This window comes from Trachurus trachurus, assembly GCF_905171665.1.
Source record: "Trachurus trachurus genome assembly, chromosome: 13".
Taxonomy (NCBI): Eukaryota; Metazoa; Chordata; class Actinopteri; order Carangiformes; family Carangidae; genus Trachurus; species Trachurus trachurus.
Genome location: NC_139892.1, coordinates 24,330,914 through 24,354,985, shown reverse-complemented (window position 1 = coordinate 24,354,985; position 24,072 = coordinate 24,330,914). Strand labels below are relative to the sequence as shown.

Sequence of the window (24,072 nt, the reverse complement as noted above, 5' to 3'; positions counted from 1 at the left end):
GGCTGGTGCAGGGGATGAAGAGGGAGCTGAGCAAGACTCTGTGTGGATAGAAGGCCTTCTGTGTCCGCAGGCTCAACCCTCCTGAGATGAAGGTGATATCGGATCTCGTTGTCTCAAAAGTCCTGCGTAAGACTTTTAGCGAGAGAGAAAGAGAGAGGGGGAAACAGATTCTACCTTCTTTATAGAGCTTAGACGACTGAAGGTGGAGTCAGCTTAAAGTGACTGTTTACCTTCAAATGACTCCTGCATATGGGGGTACTTTGACTTTGATTTTTAGTAAAATGCATTAAAATGAAATTGAGTCGGACTGAAAATTCATGAAAATCACGTTTCTTGCTGAAAATTTATTTTCAAGTTCCTGTGGAGCTTTAGACAACAAAGAAATCTTAAATGAATATGTTTTTAAAAAAATAAAAGTGTTGTGTGTGTTTAATCCAAACCACACTCAACAATATAATGCTCACAAAAATTGTCAATGTATTCAGTTCTGATTATAATCACTAATTGACCAGCATCCCTTTCATATCCTTTGAATTTGAGAAAGTATGTATCTCTGTATCTGTGACACGTGACAACATTGGGGGGAAGAAAAAAATGCTGAATCACCATCTGAATGAGATCTCCATTCAGGAAGAAAAGGCAACAATGACAGGCCTTGTTTTTGGTGGTCAGCTATATACCTGGGAGGGGGGGCACTGGGTATGAGTTAACAGGACTCGTTATCAGTCTGCATGCTTGAGGAGTTTTTCTGAAAACTGAGGGGATACGTTTTTATTCAAAAAGCTAAAAGCACTGAAAAGTCAATAGTCTCTGGCCTCAAGAGCAGGTAATACTGTTTTGAATCTCCATGAGAAACACTGTGGCTAACGTTAAACCATAAATAGCCTACATACCTGTGACCTAACAGTGTGTCATGTGTGGAACTAATCCCCTCAGTAAATATCCCCTTGGTGTATGATCAGTTATCGTGGGGCTGTAACACACAAAAAGCACATTTAGTTTTAGGCTAAGACAATTCTTTTTGAGTGTGTCAATTAAAAGAACTTGACTGAAAACGTAATCAAAAAGCAGCTCTTTGAAAAGAATATGTGTGCATTGTCTCTTCAGCATTCACATATCAGTATATCACAATTATTTTGTCTGCATCTGCATCCTTAGCAGCCCATTATCACAATGACTACTTGATGAATCAAAAAGATGCCTCAGCAGGTGGAAATAGTAAACTTTAATATTTAAACTCCAGCCCTGTTAAAAGGAAAAATAAAACACACAAATTTAAAAAAGACAGTCATGCCAGTGAATGTATCAAGGATAGTTCTTTTGTTAGACAACATGGCCATTGAGGTGAACTCACTGTCATTACAGGCTTTTCTCTAATTAACAGAGGTCACCTGGGGTCAGTGGTCAGAGTGAACATCTCTGCTATCTTGTGGTTGACCTCTTCCACAGACTTGTACACACAAATGTAGACACACAAACACACACATGAAAGGAACTGAAGCATCATGGATCATTTAAGTTGCAAAACACATGATGATAATTAGTTTCAGTATGAAAAACTAAGTTCAGAGAATGTGGTTGTGTCACAGATAAATACCCAACATGAGGATTCAATGTTAGATTAAACCAATGAAGAAGAAAAATATAGCTTAGTTGAAGAAGTGGAAAGAAAAAAATTACACATCTGTTCAGAAACACGCTAGATTAGACTTCAAACAATTGTGTCATAGGATGATGCCACCGTTTATGTGTGTGTACTGTAAATGTATGTTTTTACAGGCAGGGGGAGCCACAATTGCATCACATCTTCGTTGTGTTGATCATGTTTGTTTCGATTTGAGGGAAACGCCCTGCATCAGGATTTTAACACATCTTCTGCACCTTAGTGTTGATCAGTATGTCAGATTTTTACAGCACTTTAAATCACTACAAAAGTTTGTTTATCAGTTCAGTTTATTTATTATTACCTTTTGAAAAGTGCACAATTGATAAACTATTATTAAGTGCTATTACAGCTAGTAAGCATTAACAGTTGAACTAATACTTAAGGGGATATCATTTTCAAAGCCATTTTACACATGCCAGGCTTCTGTTGACTTTTCAAATTCTATTAATTTCTTCAGTTATATGTGAAATAAATTAAATGTTGTTTTCTACCTATTTGAATCTGGCAGTAGTCCCTGTACAAGGAGTGCAAGTGTTAGTGTTTGGGAGTTACTACTTCCTAGGAAAAATATTTGGCAGCCCTCCCGGTGGAGCATGGTGTAACTCTATGGAGAACCAGATACAACCAGAAAGAAAATAGAGCTTGAGTCCACATGAGTGACTGACTTGGTGTTTCTACAAGCATACACTGTTTTTTTTTTTTTTTTTGCAGGAGTGGTTAACTGAACATGCATTTTCTCACCCTGATAGCGTTTCCACTACTTAAATACGAATGCAAAAGCAAATATCCTGCTGTGAATGGTAAGAAATGTAAAGCAGTAAACACAGTATGGACCGGAGGAGAATTTTAAATAAAGCAGGCAGAAGTAGTAGTAAACCTCACATACATGATACATTTAATACAAATATTCTATGTGCAAAACAATTAGTGTGTTGTTCAGCTCAGCCTGAGCTCAGAAGTTTGGATGTTGCAATGGAAAAATAATAATTACAAAAACACTGATAATCTGACATTTACTCTTTTGAATGGCACAGACAGAGTGATTCACTTTAGGTTCAAAGACTGAAACGCTCCACACATACTTCACTATGAGATTTTTCACACAAACTTTAAATATTACACCTAGATTTGTGTTGCACCTTGTGTGGCTGTAAGGTTGGACTTTTAAGCTTTATTATCATTTCATTATTGTCTGTCAGGATGCTCATGTGACTTTATGACATTAGATTTACCTGCAGTAAAAAGTATTGGGAGGTTCCTTAATGTAATTTGTATAGACTTTCTTATGACTTTCTAAATAAAAATTTAAAAAGGTTTAAGTAAACAACAGTGAGCATCAGTCTACTATAATTACTGTGAGTCACACACGTCCATGTTCTGTCACCTTATATGTGTTGTTTGCTGGAGCTGCGAATCTACACCAAGCATGGCTTTTACCGAGGGAGTTCACCGCACAAACTGCAGATGCACCTGTGCCCTTTACCTGCAGATACATGTAGCCACTTGCAGAGCACCTTGCAGAGCACCTTGCTAAATATCCACCTCTCATTTTCTGGGAGCGGGAACAAGTCAGACCAGTTTTCATAATGGTGACTACTGTCGGTTGTTGTTTCTTCACACTGAGAGTCCTAACCAGAGAAAAGCCAACTCTCTCTGACCAGTTATGTCTACATTTAATTCAACCTTTCTTTCTTTTCTTTTTTAGATTTTGTCATGAATGAAGGAAGTCCAGTGATGAATAACAGCACAATTTAGGAAGTAAGGCATTACATGAAAAGGAAGCTAAAGTGGCTCACACATTTTGTTGAGGATAAGACAAAAAAAGAAACAAATGAGGCTGAAATTGCCCACAAAAAAAAAAAAAAAATAACCAAACAAACCTCAGTCATTCTCTATTTTGCAACAAAAATGGCTGATGTCCTGTGGCTCAAGTTAGCCCATAGAATAATCTGAGTGATCGAGTTCTGTGAAAACAAAAAAACATATTGATCAACAAATTAGAAAATATTGTTTGAGATGTGGCTATATTTTCTGTTATATTTCTCCACAAGATCTCTAAAATCCTTTTTCATTACTTTTGCAGACACTGGTTCAAGTTGTTATGTCATGTGACAATGTGCCATGCCCAAACGTGACTCACTGAGGATCCAGTAGATACTCCCTGTGCCTAAATTTCCCACTGAAACTGTGACTGTGCCGGTACAATGACCGCGGGGCTCACAGTGATGACATCACACACATGCACATACTTCCTTGATACATGAAACTGCTGTTTGTTTTTCTGACCTTCTGGAAAAAAACAAACAACGAAACAAAGGACAATTTTCATCACATGATGACTATTATCACTGTGATGTGGAGGCGCATCATTTCCCTCCTTGACCATTCCAAAGAATGTATGCATCTGCATGAATGTACAGTAGACAAAAACATATTTCATTTATATATTGATTAACTTCATATTAAGCTTTTATTTGATAGGACAGTGAAGAGAGACTGGGTAGCAGGGAGAACTGACATGCAGCAAAGATCATCTCAGTTGCACCCCAACTTCATTACATTCAACCCCAAGGAACTTCATATATTTTTAATCCAAAAACATGGTTAATGTGCCGGAGACACCAGATCTCTTTGATTGCCCAGCAGGTTTATTATGTCATATTAATACAACCCCAACTAATTTTCTTTTTACTTGGATAGACATAGTGATCCAGCTTGTTGTACAGCAGGGTTGGACACCTGAGAGAAAGACAGCCGTTACTGTGGAGTCGAGGCTTGCCTCAGACCTGCTGACACTTGTCACCTCTCCTCCCTCTGGCGTTTTCTCACGGCAGTTGGAGTCAAGATGTTTTCCTGTTGCTGTGAAATTTCTACTGTTACCTTTTTTTTTAAAGTTGCACTGGTGCAGTGATGAATGCATGCAGAATCAAGTGAACGCTTAGACACTACAATTGACTTTTAAACCAATAAACATCCTCATTTTCAGTGAGCGTGACTATATTCCTTAAGAGAGAAGATTATTTAGTGTCTGATATATTGCAGGGTAAGACTACAGGAGAGGCTGTATGTGCATAAGCTATAAGCAGCTTTGTGTTTTTGTATGTGTTTTTTCAAAGCATGTGTCTGTCTGAGGCTGACCAGGACCTTCACATCAGGACTAATCTCCACCTGAAACCATCTCTCCTCAGAGTCTTAATTGTGAAAATTCCTCCCTGCTTCCTTGTGTGTGGAACCCAATCTCCATAGCCAGGCTGAAGTAGCTTTAATGATCTTACCTAGGATAAAATAGAGGCATTATAGTCCTAACAGCAGTTTTGGCCCTTAAACACTGCCTCCATTCATTTCTGAAACAATCTGATTCTCTCTCTACCTCTCTTTGCCCCCTCTCACTGTTCCCTCTTTTTTTTTGCAACTGTTTGTCAAATGGAATCACTTGGCATGGTGCTTGCCTTTTCTCCTACATCTCCCTGCTCATGTCTTCTCTGTGCTGTGGAAAACTACTCATAATTCAAGTGGGACCTGGCTGCAGAGCGCACATTGAAGCCTGCAAAAGCTTCAGACGTAAAGGACTGACATCACTATAAGGTCAGTTTAGTTTTCTCTTTTTTTTTTACTCTGCATCTGTTTACGTTGACCTCTTTTAATTAATATCGGCAGATAAACACAGGGTTTATAATGTTGTTTTCCTTTCTAATAGTGTCATTGTTAAGGAATCTTGCAATAATTGTTGTCTACTTACGTAATAAAAACATTTTCATGGGCACGTCCTTTGGCAGTGTCACTGTTATTCTGTCATGATAGGCCTGTTCAAATCAATACAATCAGAGCAGGATTTAAAGAGTCCTTCATTATAAATCCCTGAAGCTTTGGGCACTTACTACCAGAATGATTTGAGCAGATACCCAGCATGCTGCACTTTTTAAAGTTACTTAACTATTAAGGACACGCAAAAAATTAAATGACATGCTTTGTGCAGGCTGACATGATTGTGATTACAGTATTTAAAGTGATTGTAGTTGAAGCCGAGAATTGAGGTTTACCTACTCTCTTAGCAGTGAGTCTGATAAAATTCATTGTAGAAAGCAATTAATTCTAAAACCAAGAGACCAATAGGGTGAGACTGGTATCGTTATGCACATAGATGCACATTTGAAAGAACACTCTACATTTTTCACTCATGCACATATTTTCACTTGCACAATATTCATTGTGTAAACTGGGTGAAGTGTGTGTTCTGTTTCAACATAAAAGTATCTCAGCAGTAAAGATCAGAGACCAAGGGTCAAATGTCAAAGTCAAATGTTCATCAGGAAAACTGTCAGATAACTTATTTGTCTCTTATCAAGTCTAAACTTGAAACTTCTGTGTGTTTTATGAACAGCTTTTTTATGACAGGATTAGAAATAAGAGATAGTGTAAAACAACTTGACCTTGTTGGTCACTCATTTTAGTTGGAAGTAAAATCTGTACATTGAGGGAAACATTTTGAAGGAACTAAAACATGCATGAGTAGTTATCTCAAACCAAAATGTTCTACATGGTTCCCCAAAAGCTAACGTTCAACACACGCACGATTTTCTGCTGACATTGCCAACAATGTCATGTTTTCAGTCACTGTGCTGCAAGCAAACATGTAGGAAATCAGACACAATAAGCTCCAATGGCCGCTAACATCATTTTCGAGGTGTGGCTGATGGTATTTTTGAAAATCTACCTGTTAGTCACAGTGTGACTGATCCACCTGCAGCAATTACCTGCCTGAGACAAAAACCGGCACAATGACATGATGAAACATGCTCAGACCCGAGAGTGGGGGTGGTGAGGGTAGTCATCATGTCAAAGCTGTGTGTGACATAGTGTGTGTGCGTCCCAAGCCCCTCCCGAGTTAAGTGTATAAAAGACCTGCTCCAACCTTGCCTAAACATTTACTCCTGAGGATCAATCAAGACAGATTTGACTGACATCCAGACAGAGACACAACTTTTGGACATTTTTTTGGACATCTGAGCAAGAAGCTTTCTGAGGAGACATGGTGTCGGCCGCGTGTCAGATGCTGGGCAGTGCCCTGGCCATTATTGGCTGGATTGGAGTAATTGTTACCTGCGCTCTGCCCCAGTGGAAAGTGACAGCCTTCATCGGCCAAAGTATTGTCACCGCTCAAACCACTTGGGAAGGCATCTGGATGAACTGTGTGAGTCAGAGCACAGGCCAGATGCAATGCAAGATTTATGACTCCATGCTGGCCCTTTCCCGAGACCTCCAGGCTGCTCGTGCCCTCGTCGTCATTGCTGCCCTGATTGGCCTCATCGGCATCCTCCTCTCCTTGGCAGGGGGCAAGTGCACCAACTGTGTGGAGGATGAGAGCACCAAAACCAAAATTGGCATAGCCGCCGGTGTGGCCTTTATTGTTGCTGGTCTTCTGTGCCTCATCCCAGTGTGCTGGACAGCACACGCCATCATACAAGACTTCAAAAACCCACTGGTGCCCCAGTCTCAGAAGAGGGAGCTGGGACCTGCACTGTTCATCGGCTGGGGAGCCTCTGCCCTCCTGATCCTGGGTGGTGCATTCCTCTGTGCCAACTGCCCTCCCAAGGATAACTACTCTGCCAAGTATTCAGCTGCCCGTTCTACTGGACCCAAGGACTACGTCTGAGGAGAGAGAAGCCAGAGAGACTAAAAAACGGACTTGAGTTAAAGGCGTTGTGGGCCATGATATTGATCCATATTGCCACATCTAGTATGATTTGAATTTCACGCTTATGTTTAAGCACTCACAGTTTGAGTGTCATGTTGAGTAACAGCACTTCTGGATTTGTTTCATCAGTGCCAAGAAAAAGAGATGTGTGCCACACCCAGACAAGTGCTCTTGTGGACTGAGTTAGGAGAGAACAACATCATAATTACTTTGACAAATTGTATTTTCCTTTGTTGTAAGCCTTTGTGGCATCATTTCATTTTAAAATGTGTTTTATACTTGATTGTCTGAAACTGTAAATAAAGTTGTTTTTTTAATCAACAGCGAATCATCATGTTTGTGTGATTTGTTCATCTTAATCTTGAGTTCTCTGTTATGGTATGCACAACCCATAAAATATATATTTGTGAGTGAGTGTGTGTGTGTGTGTGTGTGTGTGTGTGTGTGTGTGTGTGTGTGTGTGTGTGTGTGTGTGTGTGTGTGTGTGTGTGTGTGTGTGTGTGTGTGTGTGTGTGTGTGTGACTGAGTTTGGAAAGACCATCATTTAACACCATAATCATACACGGTTGCCCATAAAGTTGGAACAATTTTGTTTTCAGACACATTCCTCTTTTTATTCCTATTATAAAGGTTAATTTTGGTTTAATCTCACAGTGATATGTTATATGAAAGAGATTGATCAATTAAGTCTTGAAAATATTTACACTCTATCAAGAATAAATCACATTGTCACACTCATTTCATGAGATGAGGTAAAACAAATATTTTACTCCAACTTCATGGGCAACCGAGTATATCAAATATCTTATTAGATCTTATTCACTCCAGAATGGCAACTTCAGTGGTCTGAGCAATTTTGTATTGTAAAGTACTGCCTGTCTTAGAAATGTCCTGCCCAACACTGCCACCTGATGGTAAAAAGAAATGCACACACACACACACACACACACACACACACACACACACACACACACACACACACACACACACACACACACACACACACACACACACACACACACACACACACACACACACACACACACACACACTATACTTAGTGCTCTTCTGCGCTATGTACTCAACAGTAATTGTTTGATTAAGTTTCTGATAATAAAGGTTATTCAAATATGGTACTCTTAATACTATGCTCTCATTAATACTATTGTGAATCCAGTAGTTATTTTATTCTTTGATAAATATTCACCACATTTATTGTTCAGGACCAAGCTATTACAGTAAAAGTTGTTTGTCTGTTTCTTGGTACTCCCCTTTTTCTGTTTAGTAAACTATTGTTTGTTTATTTGCTTTGGAAAAAGTGGGTCAGTTCAGTCCGATGGAACCACTGTTTGTGTTGAATCTGACCTTGAAACTTCTGATTTCTGGATGGTCAGCACAAATAAAGGTCACTGTGTCTCTGTTTGTGTGTAAACTCCTTGCAGCCAACTGGAGCTGAGGGCTGTGTTATCACATACCCTCAAGTCTCTGTCCCTTCTTCTCACACAACAGCCTATAAATACGAGCTCACACCGCTCTGTCTCTTCTTCTCTTCTCTCTCGATTCAAGCGTGTGAGGACAAAACCGCTGAGATGGTTTCTCAGGGGATTCAGATGGTTGGCATAGCCATGGCTGTGATTGGTTGGTTCATGGTCGTTGTGGTGTGTGCCATGCCCACGTGGAGGGTCACTGCTTTTGTTGGTGCCAACATCATCACAGCTCAGACCATCTGGCAGGGCATGTGGATGAACTGTGTGGTGCAGAGCACAGGCCAGATGCAGTGCAAGGTGTATGACTCTATGCTGGCTCTGTCTCAGGACCTGCAGGCCGCTCGTGCCATGATCATCATCTCTATCCTGACTGGAATCTTTGGAGTGGTCCTGTCAATCGCCGGTGGGAAATGTACTAACTGCATCGAGGATGAGCGATCCAAGTCGAAGGCTTGCATCCTGGCGGGAATTTTGTTTATCGTCTCTGGGTTGCTCTGTCTCATTCCAGTCTCCTGGACAGCCAACAGCATCATCACCAATTTCTACAACCCAACGCTGATCGCAGCCCAGAGGTATGAGTTAGGATCGGCGCTGTATATCGGCTGGGCGGCTGCTGCACTGCTGCTGATGGGAGGGGGGCTGCTGTGTTGGAACTGCCCACCCAAACACGATCATCCCCGCTATGTACCCACATTCGCACCTGTGAAGACGGTCTCCACGTCAAGAGAATACGTATAAGATGGTTTGCCCTTCAAATGGACTATGGAGGTCACAGGAATAACAAACATATTCACAAGTGATGTAAATATGAGATGATTGCTAAACACATGAGGTTCTTTTGCAGTTCATGTAGCCTGTTTATTTTTCACATTTTGTGTTTTTAATCAACATTAACTAAGAGCACGGACAACGTGCCCAGAGCGCCACTGGACTGTGAGCACCCTAACCTTTAATGGAACAACATCATCATTGATATTTATGCTTTCTACTTCAACACCAAAACAGGAACGTGACTCATGATTGTGTTTTATTTAAATATTTGAAATGAAAATGAATTAACCTTTTGAAACTTTGCAATAATGTTGTATTTGTGGCAGCCTGGATATGTACGTACTTTGGTTACTTAATTTGCACCCGTAGGTAAATTGGGTTTGCAGTAACAGAATCATCAGTCTTACACATTTAACACACAGCACAGACAACGCCACGTGTGCAGGGTGTAAAAAGATGAATGCATGAATCAATGTCATTATAGTAAATCTATCTTGATTTTCACTTCACATCTTCACAAATTGTGTCAGAGTATAGCGTTGCAAATTCAATATTTAGGTCTATGAACCTCTGAATCCTTGATATTTCTGTTTGTGATGGTTGTTATTTTCTATCACTGTAAATAAAGCATATTTGTAATGGATGGTTATTGTTTGCTTCATATCATTCTATTCACCTCCGCACAAGTTAGCAGTAGTTTTAAAAGCCGTCATTTCACAGGGCTTCAAATGTAATGTAACTGCTGTTCACTGCTCATGGGCAGTTCTGAGTTTTAAAAGGAAAAACATTAAAATTAATGAATTAAATTTAACTTTAAACTTTAAATCTGCTCCCTGTCATTCGCAAAAAAACTTACTGGACCTGTTTGTGGAAATGATTGTTGGTACAGTATCAGGTTACTTTTACTTACTGACTAAGGCATGTGAAAGTGTCAACAGGTTGTTTCCACAACAGAGGTGGTTATCATAGGAGGCAGGGAGTGTTTATGGATGAACAGCGACAACAAATCACTGACTGACTGACTGACGGACGGACATACTGTCAACATCGGTCAGTGCTAGGCCACTGTGTACCAAGCTGCACTGGTTTCCTGGCTGCGTGGGAACTAAAGACAAGAGAAGGAGTTTTTCCAGTACTCTAAGCAAATAATCAACTTTAATTACATCTGTCATTAAAAGGACACAGAGGGGTAATTACAAATGAGCCAGTGATTTTCTGTGCAGCGCTGACCACCCTCTGGAGAGGCTGAGCAGTTTCCATACTAGGCTGTGATGCAGTAGGTCAAGATGCTCTCCACCGAACAGTGGTAGAAAGACTCCAGGAGTTTTGCAGAGAGATTGGTCCTCCTCGGCGTTCTGAGGAAATACAAACTTTGCTTGGTCTTTTTCATTTGAGCGTTGGAGTTTACAGTCCACTTGAGGTCCTCACTAATGTGGATTCCCAAGAATTTGAAACTGGAGACTTTCTCCACCTCCTCCTCACCTATCTTGAATGCCATCTGAAGTCAATGAGGAGCTCCTTTGTCTTTTGGATGTTTAACGACAGGTTGTGAGCAGTCAATACATCAACCAGAGGAAAACCCACCTCTAATAAGCCAAGATACTTTTTCTTAAGGAGACTCCTTTGGGGTTCACCTGGTATATGCCAGTTGATCTATTCATCCTTGACCCACAGACCCAGTGGTAGAGGTCTGCTTGTGGTCACATATGCTACAGTACATAAAAATCCTCCTTGTCTTCCCGCCCTGCACTTTTCTTTTCTCTCACTAGCTGTCTCTCTGTGTGTGTCTGTGTGCTAATCGCATAGCTCTTGAACAGTTCACCAGGTGTCTTGCTAATGGCACGACTGAGTGCAGTACTGATTTTGGTGTTGTTTGGATAAGAAATGCAAGAGATATTATCCTCAAAAGAAGCTAACTTTGGCTTTTACCATTGTAGCTACTCCCCCTCTCACAGCACTGATCATCATCACAGCATCTACAGTATCAAACAGTATCTAGCAGGGGGTGTTAAAGGGATAGTTCAGCTTTTTTGAAGTGGATTTTAATGAGGTACAAATGGCCATTCAGTATAATATCTGCAGTAGAAAGGTGGAGGCGGAGTGATCATAGACTGTAAAAAGAATGGACGTAGCGTCCGTGATGTCACCCATTGGTTTTGGGGAGTCGTTTTTGTGACTCAAATATGGCGGCCTGAACAGCGCCATGTTGGATTGGCCGGCCGAGAACCCGCCCACTGGCCTCGAAGCAGCTGTCCACGGAGCTGCTCGGACCTGTCACTCAACATTTCTGCGCCCTAATTGGCCAGAGTTTTAACCTAATAACAGTAAAACGGTAGAGTTTAAAAAAAATTCACCCCCCTCAGAGTATGTGTGGGGGTAGAAACTATCGATTGAGACGAAAAAACGTTCTGACACCAGGCTTTTAACATGTTTATTGAGGATGTAAAGTCTGCGATTTTAACATGGGGGTCTATGGAGAATGCTCCCTTCTGACACCAGCCCCCAGAGGAATCCGAGGGGATTGCAGTTTTTTGAACGCGGAAGTGGGCTTCACTTCTCAGACCGACAACTGCCCCCTTGGGAGTGATACAGCATACCGCCTCTTCCACACACCGCTGATTCCAACAGCTGATTGATAGCTGCTGAGTGATACGGCATGTCGCGGAGCCTGCCTATGTGGAGGAATACTAGTTGGTTAGTTTCAGATAGAAACTTTAGAGTGAGTAAGCACATTATGGAAACAGTTTATAAGAACCTGATAGAGGGCATTCTAACTTTCAACATGGCAATGTGGTACGGTAATCTAAATATTAAAGGAAGAAGCAAGCTGCAGAGAATAGTAAACCTTGCCTCAAAAATCATAGGGACAAGACAGAAACAATTAAGTTGTATGTACGAGGAAGTGCTTAGGAGAAAAGCTGTCAAAATAGCAAATGATCCCTCTCATCCACTCAATAGGGAGTTTGAACTTCTTCCCTCTGGTAGACGTTATAAAGTACCAAGGGCAAATCGTAATATTTTTAAAAATTCCTTTATTCCTAATGCAATTGGGGCACTGAACACCATGCCTCGTTGATGCGTTGATGCGATGATGTGTTGTAATGTAACTGCCACTGCTGTCCTGCTTTTTGCCATGAAGATGTCTGTGTGTGTTGTTGTTGTTTTTGTTGTTGTCCTGCTTGTTGTTGTTGTTATTGTCCTGCCTGTTGTTTTTTATGAGACCAAAAACAAATTTCCACATCGTGGACAAATAAAACTAACTAACTAACTAACTAACTAACTAACTAACTAACTAACTAACTAACTAAACAAACTTTCTTCCGACCATCTGATGCATTTAAAATTTTTACTTTACATCGTATACTCTTGAACTGGTGTATTATTTTGAGACAGGACTTCTTGTAGGTGGGGAAAATACGCTGATGAAATTGTCCCTCATTCACAACAGTGTACTGCCTGTGTCTCTGTGGCCATTTGTACCTCATACAACCCCACTTCAAAAAAGCTGAACTGTCACTTTAAGGCTTGCAGTGTTGCCAACTCAGCATATCGTCCATAGATTTAAAGGCTTCTTTTTTTTATTCTTAAAATTTCCAAGTGCAAAAAAAGAAGGAACAACTTGTCATCTCTCTCCCGTCCTTAAAGGTCAGAGAGAGGAGTTGAGTTTCATAACATGTTTTCATCCATGTTTTTACATTTTAATCGTCAAATAATCTATCACGTTCTGAAATGTAGTGTCTGATTGACAAGGAAAAGTGGTGGAACAAATTTACATGGACCTAGTGTTTCAAAAGCCTCTGATCTGATTGTGTTATAGATGCTGTGATTCACAATAATAGTTCAACTGAATAATCAGAAGCACATGAACTAAAGAGAAGTAAAGAAAAGGGAAGTTTACAATTTCCTGTCCTGTCACTTTCAGATTAATAGCATGAACTTCACTGTTAAATAATCTCATTATCCTCTTGTGGTTATCAGTTGTGTGCTGTGTTGAGTTTCACTGTAATCTTGAAGTGTTCCACCAATACTCCCATTTCAAAGAAGCACAGCAACGAGTGTAATTTGATCATTTTGACCACTCTCGGGTTGTTTCAGCGGCTTTGATGTCACTGATTTGTCGTTGTTGCATCCAATCACATCATCTTCCTTGGTGCATACGACCAGAGGGAAGACTTTGTGTTTAAATGCATGCCACTCCTCCAGCTCCACGGGAATCTTGTTTGACCAGAAGAACTCACCTGACGATGTGCCAGCCCACGTCCTGTATGTTCTTTGACAAACAACTCTGAGAGCTGTGTCACTCTGAACGGAAAAACAGACCTCTGCGTTGAAATCCTCTCTTCTGCCGAAGACATGGGGAGGATTGGCAAGGAAATAGCGGGTCAGGTCATCAGTTTCATAGGCCTGGTTGGGGTGTCAGTGACCTGTGGGATCCCAATGTGGAGAGTGACCTCTTTCATTGGAGCCAACATCGTAACTGGCCAGATAGTTTGGGATGGCCTGTGGATGAACTGTGTGATGCAGAGTACTGGACAGATGCAATGTAGGCTGAACGAGTCTGTGATGAGGCTGTCTCGGGATCTACAAGCCGCCCGAGCTCTGGTCATCATCTCCCTCGTCTTTGGTTTAATCGGCTTCCTCATCACCTTCATCGGAGCCAAATGCACCAGCTGCCTGAACAAGGACTCATCAAAGGCAAATGTGGTGATCATAGGTGGCTGTCTCATCATTTTTGGCGCTGTCCTGGTCTTGATCCCCGTTTCCTGGTCAGCAGCCATCACCATCACAGACTTCCAGAACCCCCTGACTGTCGAGACGCAGAGGAGGGAAATCGGAGCATCCATCTACATTGGCTGGGCCTCTGCTCTAATTCTTCTGATCGGTGGGATCATCTTAACCACGTCATGCCCTCCTCAAAAACCCATGTATGGATACCCAGGCTACCCTCCACCGCCAATGTACCCGGGGGCAAACCCAGCAACATATGCCCCTGTGTATGCTCCCCCATCCAGCCAACCATACACAGGGACAGGGACATATATCCCCAACAAGCCATATGCAGCACCGGTTGCATATTCCCCTGCACAGTACCTATAGAGACTGAAGGTACACACAGGGGATAAAGACTGAGATTTCCACCATGATGTCTTCGGGACCTTGTTATGTCAGTAGAAAACAAAATTGCACCAAAATACACATTATATCCATAGAGGATGGTATGTATTCCAAAAAAAATACTACAATGTAAAATTAATTCACTCAAACAATCACTGTGGTCATTGATTATTGTGAGTCTTTCTTAAAATGTTTCCTCTTATGGTTGTTTTATTGATTTGAGTCTTGAGGAATATTGTGTCATCATCACTGCGCAGTGAAGGTTGCATTACTTCTCATGAGGAAGTCTCTGTGAATATATTTATTTCCTTGTCACACAGAGCACGTTTTGTAAATAGTGATGATTTCTGATGTGTCTGTTTTCTGTAAATGCACCTTTATTTTTTAAATCATTCAAAATACTTTCAATAAAATGTTTATAGTGTATTTGCTTGTCTGTCTGTGGTATATCTCTACACAACACACATTATGCAATATTGTGAAATATAACCTGTGAAGATGAGCACAGGCAAGGCAGAGCCCATTTGTATGCCAGTGTGTGAGAAGGAGAGAAACGGCAATACAATGTTTATTTAATAAATTCATAACTGTAATGCAGGATTATCTAAAATAATCTCACATTCAATCTTAAGTATGGTTACAATGTAACATTTGTAACAATAAACAGTGAGGAGGTTGCTAAAATCACTCTATAATGATCCAATCACCTGCAAAATAATCACTATGACCACTTTCTGACTGAAAAAAGGGTTTTCCTGGAATAGCTTTGTCGAACAGTATATGGTGATGATCAAACAGAAGTGATTAGAAAAGCTGTGATGGCCTTCTCTGCCAACACTTCCGGTTATACTCCACTGCCCATATTGGTGTTGTTTTTTCTTAAATCTGAAACCAGTGACCGGACTTGATCTTCCAGTAGCCCGCTCAATGGAGGGCCAGCCGTTGGTAATGCATTGTTTGAATGAGGAATGTGCAGCCTCATTTAGAGTCATTCAAGACTGATGTTCATCTCATCGATACTAGTTCCTGTCACACACAGATACAGTGAAGAATCTGGTTGGACGAGAAAGTCGTTAAATGCAATGGTTTCAGGTCAGAGGGAAGGAACTTTTGGCTCCACCTTCCAGTACGACGTCCTTATAACTGAAGAAAGTGTGCCATGGTCTTTATTCAACTTTACGACTTGAGCTAAACTGACCTTCTTCTGAAACCTCAAGTGACTGGAACAAGATCTCATCATGGTGTCACTGGGACGACAGATGCTGGGCTTTGCCCTGGCCATTATCGGCTTCTTGGGAACCATCATTGTGTGTGCCCTGCCTATGTGGAAGGTCACAGCCTTTATTGGAGCCAACATCGTGACAGCGCAGGTCATCTGGGAAGGCTTATGGATGAACTGTGTAATGCAGAGCACGGGCCAGATGCAGTGCAAGATCTATGATTCCCTCCTGGCTCTCAATCAGGACCTTCAAGCTGCCAGGGCTCTCACTGTCATCGCCATCATCCTTGCAGCCTTTGGGGTCCTCCTGGGCATCGCTGGAGGAAAGTGCACCAACTTTGTGGAGGACAAAAGCTCCAAAGCCAAGGTGGCAATTGCTGCTGGAATTGTCTTCATCTGTGCCGGCGTCCTCGTCCTCATCCCCGTCTGCTGGTCTGCCAACACCATCGTCAGGGATTTCTACAACCCTGTAATCATCAACGCCCAGAGGAGAGAGCTAGGAGCTGCACTCTACATCGGCTGGGGCACAGCTGCGATTCTAATCCTGGGTGGTGCCCTTCTCTGCAGCTCATGTCCACCCAAGGAAAGCCCAGAGTATCCAGTCAAATACGGCCCTGCCAGGTCCGTGGCCACCAGCCGAGCCTACGTCTGAAAGCTTCACTCTTCTTGAGAAAAACTGCAAACTATTTTACTTTCTATAGTAATCCTCCATTGTTGTGAGTTTGTGAAAGCACCAAAAGTTATGTCCCAATTTCTGAGAAAGTCGAAATTCTCAAGTGAAGGCGACCGTTTCTCAATGAGAAACCCTTCACAAAGAGGGGAGAAGGTGAAACGACTGTACTGGCGAGAAATTCTCCCAGCAGCACTATAACTGGACTGAATGAGAGCTATTTTGTATTAAGCTTGTAACAAACCTGATTTTCTTTTGAATGTGTGGCAAATCTCAGCTGTCCTAGAAGGTTAATGGTGAGCAAGAGCTGAGAGAATATGTACAGCACCACTAATATATTGTGAATTTGTTGTATAAGATGTATCATATTACAAATACCTTTGTTTGATTGCAATATCAACTGAATACTTTTGTTCATTGAAATCATAGATTTTTAATAAAAAAAGAAAAAATAATTGATATCGATGTGTCTTTTTGGTTCATCCAGTTATGTTCAAAAGGGTGTTGGTCTGTTCTTTTCTGCTGTTTATATTCACAAGATCAACTTCAAATGAATGCAGCAGTATAAAGAGTAGATATAAAGTAATTCATTGAAATGCATAAGAGAAACGAAAAACTGACTGTTTGCGCTCATTTCAGACCTTTTTATCATTTGATTACAGTGTAACAACACAGTGCTTTTAAAATAAAGGCCATGTGAACTTATTATGCAGTCGTTAAACTGGTTTGACCAGTTGAACAGTGCGGCCAGCCTGTCCAAACTCTTCCTCGTTACTGGCAATAGTTTGTTTAGTTTCAATGAACCTGGGAGGAGCTACACGCACCACCAGCATTTGAACTGAAAACAGCATTTGCTTGGATTTGCACTGAGAAAAGAAAAGATCAGCAGACAGTCGTTGTAGTTGCTGACCAGTGGTAACAAATTAATCTAATACACTATTTACCTCTCCCATAGAGATTCAGTCTCCCAATGTCTCTCAGTATCAGTAATGTGATTCTGATCAACAAGGCTCCAAACAGCAAAATATTTTGTACCAAATTTAATTACTGACTGAATTATGCTCACAGGAAACATATTTGTATTATTGCCAGGAGGCAGCAACAGACACACTGCACAGCTTCATTATGCAGTCAAAGTAAAGATACTCCCTCCTTGTCAAATATTACTCAGAAATTTTATTTGAGTTGAAGTCCCACAGTACGTCCTTTCCAGATAATACATTGCTGCATCATTGCTGCATATAGTGTGTGAATAGAGCTGACACCACTGGCTGAGAAAACTTGTAGAATATTATTAAATAGAACAATGTTTTCACATTTCAAAGTTTGGTCCATGAGTGGTGTGATTGTAAAGCAGGCCTGGGTTCTATATTAATATTGTCAAAGTGTCATAGCCCAAGGCCACGGAGAAATTCACACAGCTTGTAACCAGAAATAGAGCCTTAAAACAAGCCGTAAGCGCTTTTGTAACTTAATGAGGTCACTGCGAAGCAGCCCCGCCCACCCAGACCTACAATGCAGCTTTGCACTATTTGGTCTTTGAGTGTTTACCCAGAATCTGCTATGTTTTTTTTCTGCCTTTATGCAGAACCATGAAAATGTTAAATAATGCTGTGATTGGCTGTAGTCATTTTCAAATTTACTCAAACATAAATAAAGTTCTTTGGATTATTTTCAGTTTTCTTCAGTTATTCTTTTGTTGGTTGCTGGTCAGTGTATGTGGGATTATTTTAAAAATAATAGATAGTATAGTATATAATATATAGATATAGTATATATAGTATATAATAGATAGATAGTAAAGGAAGATGTCACCCATGGCACTCCTCGCTGTTTCATGCCAATCCAATCCACTGTGCCAAAAAAACAAGTTAGACAGAAAATGGTGGATGACAGAATGACATATTTATAAATTCAACCAACACCTTGAAGGAACTAGGAAATTGTCTTAATCCACATGGCCATTATTATTCTCATCGTGAGTAAGGTCCTCTAAACTTAACCAACCAGAGTATTTTAACATGATTAAATCAAACAGTGAGTGAGGGGCTTCAGAGAAAATCTTCTGTTGTTTGAACTTCAAGCAGAGGCAGTGTGAAACCTGATGCATGTCTGTGTTTGTATCTCCTGCTTTGGAGAAGCTGTTTACCAACACTTCACATCTGGGAAATGACCTATACATTTTCCCCATGGTGTGAATCACACCATGATGTCAGCACAGTATCACAGGTTGTTTATCTTGTTGAACACACCCTGATGTGTTTCTACTTTTGACCTGGTATCACATTCCTGAGCTGCCAGTGCAGTTACACAGAGAATTTACTCACTGTTGTCAGACTCTGCAGTGGAAAAACTCCACACCACCAAGCCAAGCAAAGATGGAAAAACTGGTTTCAGTGAATCATATCAAACTATTTTCTGCTTTCAGTGTTTATAAAATCATTTTCTGTTGGATCAGTAAATTTTTGTTTATTTATTTAAGGGATTTTACACACATGTATCCAAAATTATATTTACTTACAAGAAAACCTATAAAATATGAATGTAGCAGTAGCTCCCAGTGGCTCTGTTGATGTTTGTGTGCATGTGCAAGATTTTATTTTATAAACCATTATATTATAAACCATTGGATGTATGATGAGTTGTGCCAAATCACAATATGTAAACACGGAAAAACATCTCGCAGCAATCTCGCGCAGCCACTGGGAGCTACTGCTTCAACAAGGCTAAAAACAGAGTTCAAATTTTTTTTTTACGAACAACTTTTTCATGTGGCGGCTTCAGGACACTTGGGTCAGTACGGACGAGCAGTATGGAGGTATTTGAATGTTTCGTAGTGTGTGTTTTGGACGATTCAAAAGTGAGCACAGTCACCCGCCATTACATGAAAATCCGTTGCCAGCCAGACCCCCCCTGGAACTCCGAAAGCGTTTTGATAACTCAAAAAGTTCTACCAGCCCTTCCTTGGCATGGAAGTGAGTAGAAAATTGTTTATTATTGAATTATTGATTTTGGGTGAAGTATCCTTTTAAAATGCACTTTGACATGATTCATGTAAATATACATACTGTATATGCATGTACTGTAAAGCTTCAACATGCTCTGCGTTTGTGTCCTTGGCAATACAGTAAGTTTGTAGCTAGTAGATTTTTCTTGGAATATCAACAATATGATTCACAACCAGCACTGATTGATCCCCAGTTTGAGGACTTGTTGCTGTGTCTCTTGTGTAATCACTCCCTAAGCTCCCCCTCATTCATGCTGCTTTCTTTTGCAATTTTGTGTCTTTTCAGTCACATACATAATTTTCTTCATTGAGAGTACCAGTAAAACCCTGAAATCCAATCTTCATATCCACGCAGAAAAATAATTGAAACCCCAACCTTCCATTGTCCAAACACACAAAGAATCCTGTGTGGCTGGTCTTCTTTGGCAGGGCCTTTTAATAGTTTGGTTTTCACGCCTCATGTTCTTCATTCTTATTCTGATTCAGCTGCACATTAACACCTGATCAGCTCTTAAACTTCTTTTGGAGACGCTCAGAGAGAGAGACAACGATGGCTTCCATGGGGATGCAGATGGCGGGCTGCGTTATGGCCCTGTTAGGCTGGATTGGAGTGATCATTGTCTGTGCCTCACCCATGTGGCGGGTCTCTGCCTTCATCGGAAGCAACATAGTGACATCGCAGATCATATGGGAAGGCATCTGGATGAACTGTGTTTCCCAGAGCACAGGCCAGCTCCAATGTAAGGTGTATGACTCCTTACTGGCTCTGGCCACAGACCTCCAGGCGGCCCGTGCGCTGACAGTGACTTCCATCATCACAGGCATCGTGGGACTCCTCGTAGCTTTCGCTGGGGGAAAGTGCACCAACTTCATATCAGGGGACAGGGCCAAGGCGAGGGCCTCAGTGGCTGCAGGCGTGATGCTGATCATCTGTGGGTTCCTCTGCCTCATCCCAGTTTCCTGGACGGCCAGCATCATTGTAAGGAACTTCTACAACCCTGTTCTTGTGGACGCCCAGAAAAGAGAGCTTGGGACCTCTCTTTATATCGGCTGGGGGGCCAGTGCACTGTTGATCGTGGGAGGAGCGCTACTCTGTGCCAACTGTCCCCACAAGGAAGACAGAAGCCCCCCTGTAGATTATCTGGAACACCACCCTGGACACAGCAGAGACAACTCATTCTGGGCTTCAACACCAACAAAGACATATATTTGAGTCCTGTGAGGAAGTGAATGTGAGTCTGGTTAATGACTGTCTGATTTGCCTTTATAAAGTAAGTGGGGGGAAACACACTGACAACTCACAATGAAGGAAATGGTACTCATGAAGGAATCAAACTTTGGATGTATTAAAATATTGTTTTAAATGTAAGCCTCAGTTGTGGACAATCAGGATGGTTTTAACAATAGAAACTTTGAGGGAAATAATGTATCAGCTAAAGAAAATGATATTTGCGTTTACATTTTTTTTTTTTTTACGATAAATGCCCTAACCCTTTCCCCTCTCTTCTGCTTCTTGTTCATGTACATTTAAAAAATGCAGCAGTGGTTATTCACCCCAGACAGTGACAGAACTCGTTTGGCAGGTCCTCAGCACAGATTCAGGTAGCAAACACGGTGACTCAGGGACTTAGACTGCTGCTGGCTGGGATGTTTATTCAAGCATGACATCCTCTTTTGTTCATGAGACTGCTGCACAAATATTCTGCTATAGAGGAAGGAAATAGATTAATTAGAAAGGGGGGTTCCCATAGAGGGTGTGAAAGTTTAAAATAATCTCAAATGAAAGAGTTGGCTTTCCTTTTTACATTTGTTTTTGAGAGATATGAACAAGACCTACTTCATGATTGGAGTGTCATTTTCTCATCTTATCAGGCTGTGGATCAGAGCTGAGGATGGGTTGAGGGCGGTGTGCGTGCGGCTCAGATGTCACGGGAATAGTCTTTACAGGAAGAGCTTTAAACATTCCTGCTTGTTTGTTCATTTTCTCCAGTTACTTTCAGTATCACAAGCACAACAATGGAATAACAACACATTTTGATAAGGATAATCAAACTCTACTTTGATTCCTTCAACCAGTAACCCCCTGTCACAAGACCTCCAGGTTTAATAATGTCACATTATTTGCAGAATGTAACCTCTGTCTGACTTGGATATCATCAGTCTCACCTTTTCATGGTGGTCTTTTAAATTTTCCATTCAAATTCCCTGTGTAGCCTGGAAAACACCTTTAAAAGGATGATGATGTATCATTTGAAAATAAACAGTATAAACATTCAGATATTTTTGGACACCAATTAAACACTGACAACTCAAACACGAAATCATTATTGTGGATGTAGGTCTTAACTTAAATGGTTCCAGATGATGGATTTTGTTCATCTCCTATTACCAGATTCTTCACCTTAACATCAGCCATTTATGACTTGGACTTTTTTATGCACTGTAATTGTGGTGAATTACGCCTTGTCATTGTTTTGATCTTTGGTGTTACAGTGCTACCTAGTGGCCCATGGCTTTGCCTTCATAGAAAACCCTTTGATTTGTATCCTTATCAACTTTTCTTTGTTTTCCTCTCATAATCCTTTGCTTTAGATAAAATGAAAAGACAAATATTAACATTATGTTGATGTAATGCAGAGGAACAGATTTCAATTTTGTACAGTCAACAAAAATGAAAATGCAACACTTTTGTTTTTAGTTGAAATGAACAATCTAATATACTAATCAGTGTTAGAGAGCAATTTTCTTTTGTCGAGAGAATCTGTCCACCTGACAGACACATCAGGCATGAATATCACCCAGGTGTGCTTGGGCTGGTCTTTAGAAAAGCTGCTTTTAATGGGCTGTGTTACTCCTGAAAGTAGATTCACTGCTTTGTGGTTGTTTGCCGTCAACTGGCCAAGTTACAGGAACCATGATCACAGTCTGGCCTTTTCTGCTGACACAGAACTGAATAAAAATGTTTTTGTAGAAAATTGTGATATCACAAAGAATTTGACCTCTGACACTTTGGATAAAAAATGTCAAAACTTCATTGTTACCTTAGCGATAATGTCTTCATTTATGCCATAATTAATGTATGAATCCATTATTGGCAGCCAGAAAAAAGTGTTTTGTGAGGTCAAAGTGACCTTTGACCTGTGAAAGTGAATATTTGTATCAGATGTGATGAAATTCATTTGGTATTGGGTTGTGGGACCTGGGCAATGTTCCACCAGCACCGTCTTTGGTGGTGGTGGTGGGGCTATGGATCAGAGATCAGCAGTCAGTCAGTAGCTGACAGTAGCAGTCATCTGGCTGACTGCTGAAGTGCATGATGAGCTCTTTCCTCATGCAGTGCAACACGTGGTTGTTGATTATAGGCTGTGATATTCAAACCTTTCCCCTTCAATGTCTCTGTGAAGTTGTTTGATATTTGCAGAGAGTGGATCACACAGAAAAGTATCAGGATGTGATAAAAGGTGAGATCACATTCAGATCATATCCCTTCTGAATAAAAAGTCAGTCTGTTTTTGTTCCAGGTTGTGCAAGACTCTCCCCACTCTCCCATGGCTCTGCAGGAGCTGGGCATCAGCGTCTCCATGATAGGTGTTGCTGGGACCATCCTGATCTGTGCCCTGCCCATGTGGAAGGTGACAGCTTTCATTGGCACTCACCTGGTGGTCATGCAGGTGTTCTGGGAAGGCCTGTGGATGACCTGTGTCAGTGAATACACAGGTCAGCTGCAGTGTAAGCTTTACGACGCCCTGCTGGACCTGTCACCAGACCTCCAGGCATCCAGAGGCCTCATCTGCATCAGTCTGGTTCTGGGATGTTTGGGATTCCTCATCTTCCTCCTGGGAGCTCGCTGCACCAACTGCCTGAGCCACCCCGGTATAAAGGCTCGGGTGGTAATGAGCTCTGGGGCCATCTTCTGCCTAGCGTCCCTCACAACCGTAGTTGCTGTTTCCTGGACAGCCAACGCCATCATCAGTGACTTCCACAACCCACGTGTCCCTGAGGTTCTGAAGAGGGAGCTAGGAGCAGCTATATATATAGGCTTTGTGACTTCTGGACTGCTGTTCTGTGGGGGAGCTATTCTGTGCACAAGCTGCCCCCCGCAGAGGGCCAGGTACCCCTCCAGTGGGTACACAGGGGCCAGGATCCCCACACACAGCAGCTACGCCATCAAGAACTATGTGTGAAGTATGGACTGAAGGGGAAACGTACACACCGTAAACTATGTGATGTAATGCAAATGGTTATAAAGACATACTGGAGTGCATAAAGTGACATATTAGAGGTCCCACTTTGTACAAAGGTTCAGGTTTTTAAATCATAAAGAAGCTCTCGGTTCTTTATTAACACTATGGAAGTATCAAAGCCTCAGTCGACAGAGAAATGCACACAGCCTGATGTCACAACAAAGCAGCTGCCCTCTGGCCTCCTACCAATCATTATAT

At 41.3% G+C, this 24,072-nt stretch overlaps 5 protein-coding genes across 6 annotated transcripts; all 5 read left to right on the top strand.

The window, feature by feature from the left end:
- Nucleotides 1–5,187: 5,187 nt before the first annotated feature.
- LOC310996001 (claudin-4-like) lies at nucleotides 5,188–23,814 on the top strand (the record flags this gene model as incomplete). 2 transcript variants are annotated; one of them, XM_083985248.1, is made up of 2 exons in its annotated part: nucleotides 5,188–5,251; nucleotides 23,152–23,814. In XM_083985248.1, one exon carries the CDS (start codon nucleotides 23,179–23,181, stop codon nucleotides 23,812–23,814), a length of 636 nt encoding a protein of 211 aa, XP_083841374.1. The 2 variants fall into 2 exon arrangements, with proteins under 2 accessions (XP_083841374.1, XP_083841373.1); XM_083985247.1 differs by lacking the exon at nucleotides 5,188–5,251 and adding an exon at nucleotides 20,181–20,273 and having other exon boundaries at nucleotides 23,173–23,814.
- cldna (claudin a) lies at nucleotides 6,616–7,319 on the top strand (the record flags this gene model as incomplete). The annotated part of the gene is made up of 1 exon (XM_083985256.1): nucleotides 6,616–7,319. The coding sequence occupies exon 1, from the start codon at nucleotides 6,696–6,698 to the stop codon at nucleotides 7,317–7,319; it is 624 nt and encodes a 207-aa protein (XP_083841382.1). The 5' UTR covers nucleotides 6,616–6,695.
- LOC310996005 (claudin-4-like) lies at nucleotides 8,951–10,256 on the top strand (the record flags this gene model as incomplete). Its single annotated transcript, XM_083985252.1, has 1 exon — nucleotides 8,951–10,256. One exon carries the CDS (start codon nucleotides 8,951–8,953, stop codon nucleotides 9,584–9,586), a length of 636 nt encoding a protein of 211 aa, XP_083841378.1. The 3' UTR covers nucleotides 9,587–10,256.
- cldnf (claudin f) lies at nucleotides 13,973–14,716 on the top strand (the record flags this gene model as incomplete). Its single annotated transcript, XM_083985246.1, has 1 exon — nucleotides 13,973–14,716. The coding sequence occupies one exon, from the start codon at nucleotides 13,973–13,975 to the stop codon at nucleotides 14,714–14,716; it is 744 nt and encodes a 247-aa protein (XP_083841372.1).
- LOC310996006 (claudin-4-like) lies at nucleotides 15,973–16,605 on the top strand (the record flags this gene model as incomplete). Its single annotated transcript, XM_083985253.1, has 1 exon — nucleotides 15,973–16,605. One exon carries the CDS (start codon nucleotides 15,973–15,975, stop codon nucleotides 16,603–16,605), a length of 633 nt encoding a protein of 210 aa, XP_083841379.1.
- Nucleotides 23,815–24,072: the final 258 nt, after the last annotated feature.